The sequence below is a fragment of the Suillus fuscotomentosus genome (assembly GCF_016647785.1).
Source record: "Suillus fuscotomentosus strain FC203 chromosome Unknown F5891scaffold_179, whole genome shotgun sequence".
NCBI classification, from domain to species: Eukaryota; Fungi; Basidiomycota; class Agaricomycetes; order Boletales; family Suillaceae; genus Suillus; species Suillus fuscotomentosus.
This window is the reverse complement of record NW_024539691.1, coordinates 27,115-35,441: the sequence shown is the minus strand read 5'-3', so window position 1 is coordinate 35,441 and position 8,327 is coordinate 27,115. Positions and strand designations below refer to the sequence as shown.

The 8,327-nt window shown below is 47.8% G+C and overlaps 2 protein-coding genes across 2 annotated transcripts; both read left to right on the top strand.

Annotated features, from left to right (window-relative positions):
* Positions 1-781: 781 nt before the first annotated feature.
* F5891DRAFT_966138 (uncharacterized protein) lies at positions 782-1,836 on the top strand (the record flags this gene model as incomplete). Its single annotated transcript, XM_041376215.1, has 2 exons — positions 782-1,505; positions 1,562-1,836. Coding segments are annotated over 2 exons (999 nt in total), but the record flags the coding sequence as incomplete, so codon positions are not given.
* Positions 1,837-2,007: 171 nt separating this feature from the next.
* On the top strand, positions 2,008-2,822 carry F5891DRAFT_1199211 (uncharacterized protein; the record flags this gene model as incomplete). Its single annotated transcript, XM_041368726.1, has 3 exons — positions 2,008-2,223; positions 2,278-2,574; positions 2,622-2,822. The coding sequence occupies 3 exons, from the start codon at positions 2,008-2,010 to the stop codon at positions 2,820-2,822; spliced, it is 714 nt and encodes a 237-aa protein (XP_041217164.1).
* Between the last annotated feature and the right edge of the window lie 5,505 nt (positions 2,823-8,327).

The following is an 8,327-nucleotide window of genomic DNA, read 5'->3' as shown; positions in this document are numbered from 1 at the left end:
GAAAGGCGAAAGGCAAGCCACATCCACCATTCCCCATTCACGAGTTAACCATGGGTCACTTGCAGACAAATGAACATGGACTATGCCCTTTGCGAGGCTTCCCAGCACAACATGGAAGGCATCACCAGGGCTGTCACCTTCTATGATATTAATTGTCAATACAACAAACACTTTCTGGTTCGGGTGGATCGAAGTCGATTTCTAGAAATGGCACCACAACTAACCATCATTCCCGGAATTGGGTTGTGGCACGTTCATGGCCATCAGGACAGCTGCTATGTCCGATATGCTTCTAACTTTATTGAAGGCATTGGTCGGATCGATGGAGAGATCATGGAGACGCTATGGGCACGGCTCAATTTGATCTCCCCTGCTGCTCGGGGAATGTCATCTCCCCACCGAAAGGAATGCCTTGATTATCAGATGAATGACTCCAATTTCTGCAAGATGATTCGCATGAAAAGGACTCTATGCCGGAAATACAAACTGGCTAGGAATGGTATCTTAGAAAGTGGAAAGGCATTCGACAGACTCGATGAAGCAGCACCCTCACATTTGAAGACAGAATGGTTAGCCAGGGAGAGGATAGCTCAGTCAAGCAGATTGAATGATCCTTCAGCCATGGATGAATATGAGATCAATATCAAAAAGGGTACGTTGAGTTCCATTGTCTCCGTCGAGGAGTGAATTAATATTGCACTCAGCACCTAGCAAAAAGGAGATCGAGCTTAGATTGTTAGAGGAGGGTAACGCCCGCAATGCAGCACCCTCTCGCAGATCTGTGGCGACATGGATATCAACAGGGTTAGCAATTGAAGAGGCTCAGATTGCATTGCTCATCGAGGTCCGAAGGATTGGAAGAAGATCCACCGAGACACAGAGATTAGACATCGCCCGTCAAAGAGATCGGCTCCAAGGCCAGATAGATGGATTTGATGCAGATGATGAACCTGAAGACTTGGACGTAGACATTCTAGATGATCTCGATGATGACCCGGCGGATTTCACAGAGACATCTCACACATGGACAAACTCTCCCGAGCTAACTGTAATCCCATTGCCATCAAACCTGGGGGTTGACAGATGCAGACGATGCATGGCAGAGGATCTGATTCCCCTGGAGATGTCGCTTCGTGAAGGGCAGGCCAATGATGCCCTTCACAATCTCCGCATTTACCTTTGCAACAAGGCCATCCTGTTCCGAACAACCGTTAGGCAGGCCAATTCCCAGGCCCTGAAAACTCGAGCTTGGTCCCAGGTGACGTCGGTGCAGCAGGCAGTCTCCCTCCATGCCAGCATATATACAAAGACAAGGAAGCAAATGATGAAACTTGAGCCGGGGCAAGACCAGCTTCAGAAATACAAACCCCTGCTTCGCGAGCAACTCAAAATCAGCACTGCAGTGGGCGACCCAAATGCCCGAGGTCAACGAAATGAATCTTTGGCTTGGTTTTGGTCTGTTGAAGTCGACCTCGGGGGTCCTGATCAATCGTGGAATGAAGAATGTGAGTTCCCGCTTGCATGTCATATCCCGCGGTTACCTGACTGGACCCATGCCAAGTTTACCGAGTCCATTGGCTGAGGGCAAAGGCACTACGGGATCGATGGAGGGAAGAAATGCTATTGGTCACATTCGAGATGGATTGGACATGTAAGTTCTTTTTGTGGAAAACAACCATATGGGGCGAGCACATGCAGGAATCATTGGAGAAACGACTTCCGGGTCACGGATGCTACGCCGGAAGGCAATCCCACATGTATTCATTGCTGGCACAGGATGCGCAGGCAGCTTTTCAAGACCTACAAAACGTGTTGATAGAGGCTGGAGATGAATGAACATTGTTTTCTCATGAAGTCCCTTTTTCCACATACATAATTGACGCCCGGGAATTGTCCGGGTCAGCCCATGTCGGAGTTTGAATTTCGTATCCATCCATCAGTGATTCTTATCTTCACATCTTGACCATCTTTCACTTGTATTGCCAGCGCCATAGTCCTGTATTAGCCATGTCTGCATCTCATGCATCCACTTCTGGCACTCTGAATCCCGGAAGCCATTACCGACCTCTGAAGCTGAGCCTTGCAACTATTTCCTGCACATTGGCAATGGCTGGATCGCGCGTCCATGCAATCATCTCTCAATATCGGACGGAAGCTGCCAACAATGGTCTATCTGCTGACCGGATCAAGTATTTTAAAGCCGGGCTGCAATGGGAGATGAATGTATGTCACCACTGCCCTGATGACTTTGTTGGTCAATGCTAAGAATTTGAGCAGACATTTGTCACACCACTCCTGCAGTACTCCGCTTCACAGAATATCGTGTCGGTTCTTCCGGTCCCTGTCGCTTATATCCTTAAGTTGTATCCCATGCTGACCTGGAACACTGTTCCGGACGACGTCTTTTCATTCCACCTCCTTTCATTTCATGATGAGCCAATTGCAGGACATCCGTCCCGGATTGTGTTTGCATATACATGTCCATGGTGGATGGGAAACACCACAATCCCTGATCAACCATGGCAGTGGGATGAAATAATGGCTTCCTGCGTCTCTCACTACCAGTATTGGGCGGTAAGATGTCAGCTGAATTACCTTGATTGATGACTTATCTGTTTCAGCTTAATGTTGAGGATGATGCTTTGGTACTTCCAGAGAAGTTGAAAAACACTTCGACTCCACCACTCATGGGACTGAGATTCATCAAAGAACGCATGGAAGCATTGCTGGAGGAGCAAGATCAGGGCATCGAAGCTAAGATGGGAGAGGTGAAGATGTACACTGACATGTTAGAGAAATTGAGGAAAGGCAAAGGAGTGTAGTCCCATTCAGTCTTCATTGTATACAAGATGTAACATATTCTATGCATTCAAAAATCTCACATTCGAGTCCCGGACGCCCAGGTCCCGAGTCCCGAATTTCGGAGGTCGGAGCTCGGAGACCCGGAGCTCGGCAACTGTGTTGGGTGTCAGGGTATCCAGACCATTGGAGATAGCATGTGTGAGTATTTTGCGTTTCATGGTTTATGTTGGGTGAATATGGAATTGGGGATCAGGGACTCGGTATTCAGAACAGTGTCAAGTCCCAGGTCACGAGCTCCGAGTCCCGAGTGCTGAACCCCGAGTCCCGAGTCCCGAATTTCGGAAGTCGGGGTTCGGCGACCCGGAGCTCGGCAACTGTGTTGGGTGTCAGGGTACTCGGAGCATTGGAGATAGCATTTGTCAGTATTTTAAGTTTCATGGTTTATGTTTCGTGATTATGGAATCAGGTGTCAGGGACTCGGTATTCAGAACAGTGTTGAGTCCCAGGTCATGAGCTCCGAGTCCCGAGTCCCGAAACCCACACCCAGCAGTTGCCGAGCTCCGGGTCGCCGAACCCCGACTTCCGAAATTCGGGACTCGGGACTCGGGGTTCGGCACTCGGGACTCGGAGCTCGTGACCTGGGACTTGACACTGTTCTGAATACCGAGTCCCTGATCCCCAATTCCATATTCACCCAACATAAACCATGAAACGCAAAATACTCACACATGCTATCTCCAATGGTCTGGATACCCTGACACCCAACACAGTTGCCGAGCTCTGGGTCTCCGAGCCCCGACCTCCGAAATTCGGGACTCGGGACCTGGGCGTCCGGAACTCGGTATTCAGAACAGTGTCGAGTCCGGAGTCCACAATGTCGGGGTTCAGGGTTTTGTTAAATGTGTATGGAAATAACAAATGTTAATTCGAGCGTATTTATACATCTTCCCCCAGTCTCAAATATCACGTGCTGAGGTCCGGGTGTCGGGACTAAGTACCCCGGCACTCCAGACTCCCATATGTCAAGTCCCGAGTTCCAATTATCGAATACCGAGGCTTGCATCCAAATTATTTAGTCCCACATATCACTTGGGAAATGCTCAAAATTGAGTATTGAGGTCCGGATCACAATTGGTACATGGTATTCATTTGTTGGAATGTATATAGGTCACAATGCTTGCTCTTTGTTTGATCTTTCACATGCTGTATGGACCATCCACACTAGCCCATCCACATGATGGAACACCAGCATAAATATGAACAGCATCCCTCATATACCATGCCCAAGCAATCCGATCCCCTTCCACATCATACACTCCATGTCTCACAATCTTTCCGGAAAACGCAATCATACAGCCGGAATTGTACTTGAACTCCAGCTGAAGGTTTGGCATTGTCATCCGAGCATTAGAATAGTCCCCCACAGTGGTGAGAATGTCGAAGCATTCAGCAATGGACATGTGGTCTCGATGATGGGGGGTTTCCCGATTGGAAATGATGGAGAGGGTGTTAAACACGGATGCCCAGTACTGCAGGGCCTCCGGCATCTGTGGCAGATCCTTGCTTACTGCTATATTTCCAAGGTTTGACAAGGTTCTCAACCCTGCCCAGTACTGCTCAGGATGCATGACTCTGAGTGCCGCAGACACGATGGCTGCTGGCCTTGCAATGGCTTTGAGGATATTCTCGCAGGAAGGTCCCTTCAATGATGCAGATACCTCCGGATCTGACACATTCTTTGGGATTGGTAAGTATGACTGCCGGAATCACCATCTCATCAGATCCTACCTCGTGTCCCTGTTGAAACCATGCCGGAGATAGATTGATGCATCTGGGAGTTGCTCCAACATCTTCCGAGCCCCAGTTGAACAACCTTTGATTAGTTCGCCAATTGCCATCAGCCCTTACACTTTTTTCGAGGCTTGGAGAGAGCAAATAGGTGGCCTCCCTGATTTCCTTCTGTAGGTTCCATTAATATTCGATATCCATTGAGTAACAATGTATATTACACACCTGGGTGGTGTCTGTCAGGGCGTCTGGGAGATACCATGCAATGATGGCACCGGATGCATCAAGAATTATTGCAGGTTCATCGACCAACCTTTTGCCTTCATGGCCAGGAGGACACCTCTCAAGCAACCTCGCCTCTTTATGTTCATTATGCCCGGTGTCCTTCGGGGAGATCAATTTGCTATATCTTGCAATATCCATCTGCATCTGAACTGTCATGCAGGAATTTGAATGATAAATAGAATTTTCCGAATCTGCAGGAAGACCCACTGGGATTTTTAGATGCCTTTATGAGTACATCAGCCAAGCGATCGCACACCATCACCAGATCAGTGTCTAGGTTGGGGGAAGGTATGACTGGGCCTCCTCCAGTCTTCTCTGCCTTGAATTTCTGTTCAGTATATTCCCCTGCTTCATAAGTCACAGTCAGGGCCCAAGTGCGCCAGATGTTTATGCTATCAGGAGGGGAAGGGGAAGAACCGTTCATGCTGGATGTTAATCTTGGGAAATCAGACACTGAATGCTGGATGTCCGGACTTTGGTGTTATAGGGGGTGGAGATAGAGAGGATCAGATAAGGGAGCCATGGATAATTTTGGCCGCTGTCAAAGATGTATTATTATCCATTGCTCAATGAAATACTACCTGATTGGAAGTGTGCTGGTCATCAGATATTCATTTGTCGACTCCCGGGTCCCGGTACTCGGAAGTCGGTATGGTTGACCCATATTTGAGTGGTCGGAATTTGGCGTCTCATAGGGCAACACAAGCTTCGTACTGCCATATCAGGAGATCACCTGCTGCTCTGGGAACTCGGTAACTGTGATTTATTACCTCCTCTGAGTAAGGTTGACTCGCTGGTCATCAGATATTCATTTGTCGACTCCCGGGTCCCGGAACTCGGAGGTCGGTACGGTTGACCCATATTTGGGTGGTCGGAATTTGGAGTCTCGTAGGGCAACACAAGCTTCGCACAGCCATGTCAGGAGATCACCTGCTGCTCCGGGAACTCGGTAACTTTGATTTATTACCTCCTCTGAGTATGGTTGACTCACATTTTGGCGGTCGGAACTTGGCTTCTCGTAGGGCAACACAAGCTTCGCACCGCGGATTCCATATTCTGCAAGACAACCTAAGCACCATCAGAGGCCATGTCAAGAGAGCACCTGCTGCTCTCTTCAGAAACATCTGAACTTCGGTTGGCCATTTAACATGGAAAGTATTAACTAAATTATGTGTTGAGTTCCGGGTCCCGGAACTCGGAACTCGGTACAGTTGACTCCAATTCTGGTGGTCGGAACTTGGCTTCTCGTAGGGCAACACAAGCTTCGCACCCCGGATTCCACATTCTGCAAGACAACCTGTGCACCATCAAAAAGTATTAACCAACTTATGTGGTGAGTTCCGGGTCCCGGAACTCGGAACTCGGTACAGTTGACTCAAATTCTGGTGGCCGGAACTTGGCGTCTCGTTGGGCAACACAAGCTTCGCACTGCCATGTCAGGAGATCACCTGATGCTCCGGGAACTTGGTAACTTTGATTTATTACCTCCTCTGATTTGGTTGATGTACAACTACCTCAGCTCCATCATGTCTACAATTATGATACACATGGGCCCACCCATCTATATTTTATACCACCCTCGGCCCACCCGTCTAATACAACATCCCATACAACACCCTCGGCCCACCGGTCTAATTAATATGTGTCTGGGCCCACCCGTATAATACAATATTTTATAATACCCTCGGCCCACCCATCTAATTTAATATGTGTCTGGGCCCACCCGTGAATGTGATAACAAGTACCTACCCATCTATCTCATACACATCTACCTTAATACACCCATCTGCATAATATCCAGCTACCTCGGCCCACCCGTCTACCTAATATTCATTTACATCGGCCCACTCATCTACTCTATATATTCCCTGCATGGGCCCACCCGCCTCCATCGGGAATAATTTGCCTCCCGGCCCATCCGTCATAGTCGAGAATATTTTTATCATGGGCCCATGGTCCGCTGGCCCGTATCATACGGGATATTATGCACGTCCGTTCCCTCGTATTATACGGAGATATGTCACTGTAGTATGTGGCTATATAAGCGCCAGCAGTACATACTATTACTTTACTGAACTTTTTCACCCATCTTTACTTACCTACTTAATACCTAGAAAGTCATAGTAGATCTCTATTCATTTGCATCACTCTTCTCTTATCTTGTATCATATCATCACTTAAGTTTAGTCTTTCTTATTTCGCGCCTCGCGTGCGCGCCTTTCCCGCGCTTCGCGCTAATACGCGCGCGCGTTCCCACGCCTTCGTACCTTGCACGCACCTGCGCTTTCTCATGCTTCGCGTTCTCACACATACCTCTAGATCTTTGCTGTACTCGCTTCCCCTTTAGGGTCGAACGCACTTGTCTCCTCAAGTAACGCAGACTAGGCAACGCACGACCTTTCAACATTTATAGATACTGTCAGGAGCATCATTTGTTCCTCTCAGTATTGTTGTTTCTACACCGTATTCCGGACCTATGTCCGATAATATTCCCACGCCTCATCCAGACCTTTGGACACCTTATCCATGTCTCCAGTCCTCTACCCATCCGGATCCCTGCACCTCTGCACATCCACATCCACACATCCACATCCAGATTCCTTTACCTCCGTACATCAGACCTCCATACCTCCACAGCTAGCCTGCTTCATTCATCCTTTGTCCTATCGCCCTAATGTCATATCCCATACATCCATGCATCTTGTCTGGACCATATCCGATCCGGTCCAGTCCAATCCAATATACGATAAGCTACTTAATTCATTTCCTGTGCATATAATGTTAACACAGCCTATCCGGTATTTCCTTGTTCCCGGTATCTCGGTTATACTTACTACCGCCTCAGACCTTTGCTTATTTATCTTTCCGATAGTCACTTAGTATATAAACTCTTGTATATGTCCTGTAGTTCCTCAGTCCTCATATCATATTAGTCCTTGCACTAGATCTCACTCTAAGTCCTCATATCAGTTCTAGTCTTCCAACTTAGTTGTTATCCATCTCAGGCCTAGGGAGTTTCTCCCTAGGCTGGAGCTCTGCTTATCTGATACTCTGCTCATCTGCTCATCTGATCCTCTGTAGTTTCCGGAAGTTCATCCGGATCTTTCCCGTGGTCCTCCAGACCTATTCTGCTTTGGACTTTGTCCTTGCAGCCTTTCCTCTGTTTACTTCTACTCAGGACAAGTCCCGAGTAGCCATTATACAGTGGTTCAAAAAAGTGTCTCAATGTTTCTGACTTTTCATGTAATTGCTTTATTATGAGCCAGGGTGTGGGAATATGACTATGCTGTAGGAAGGTGTCATAATGCTATACTTCTCAGCCTCATTTATGCTCCCTGTAGCGTGTGAATCTGATGTCATCATGTGCAGATATGGCTATTTGAATTTGGTGACTCATTGAGACACTTTTTTGACTTTCAGTTTGATCAACACAATCTCTATAATTATGATAC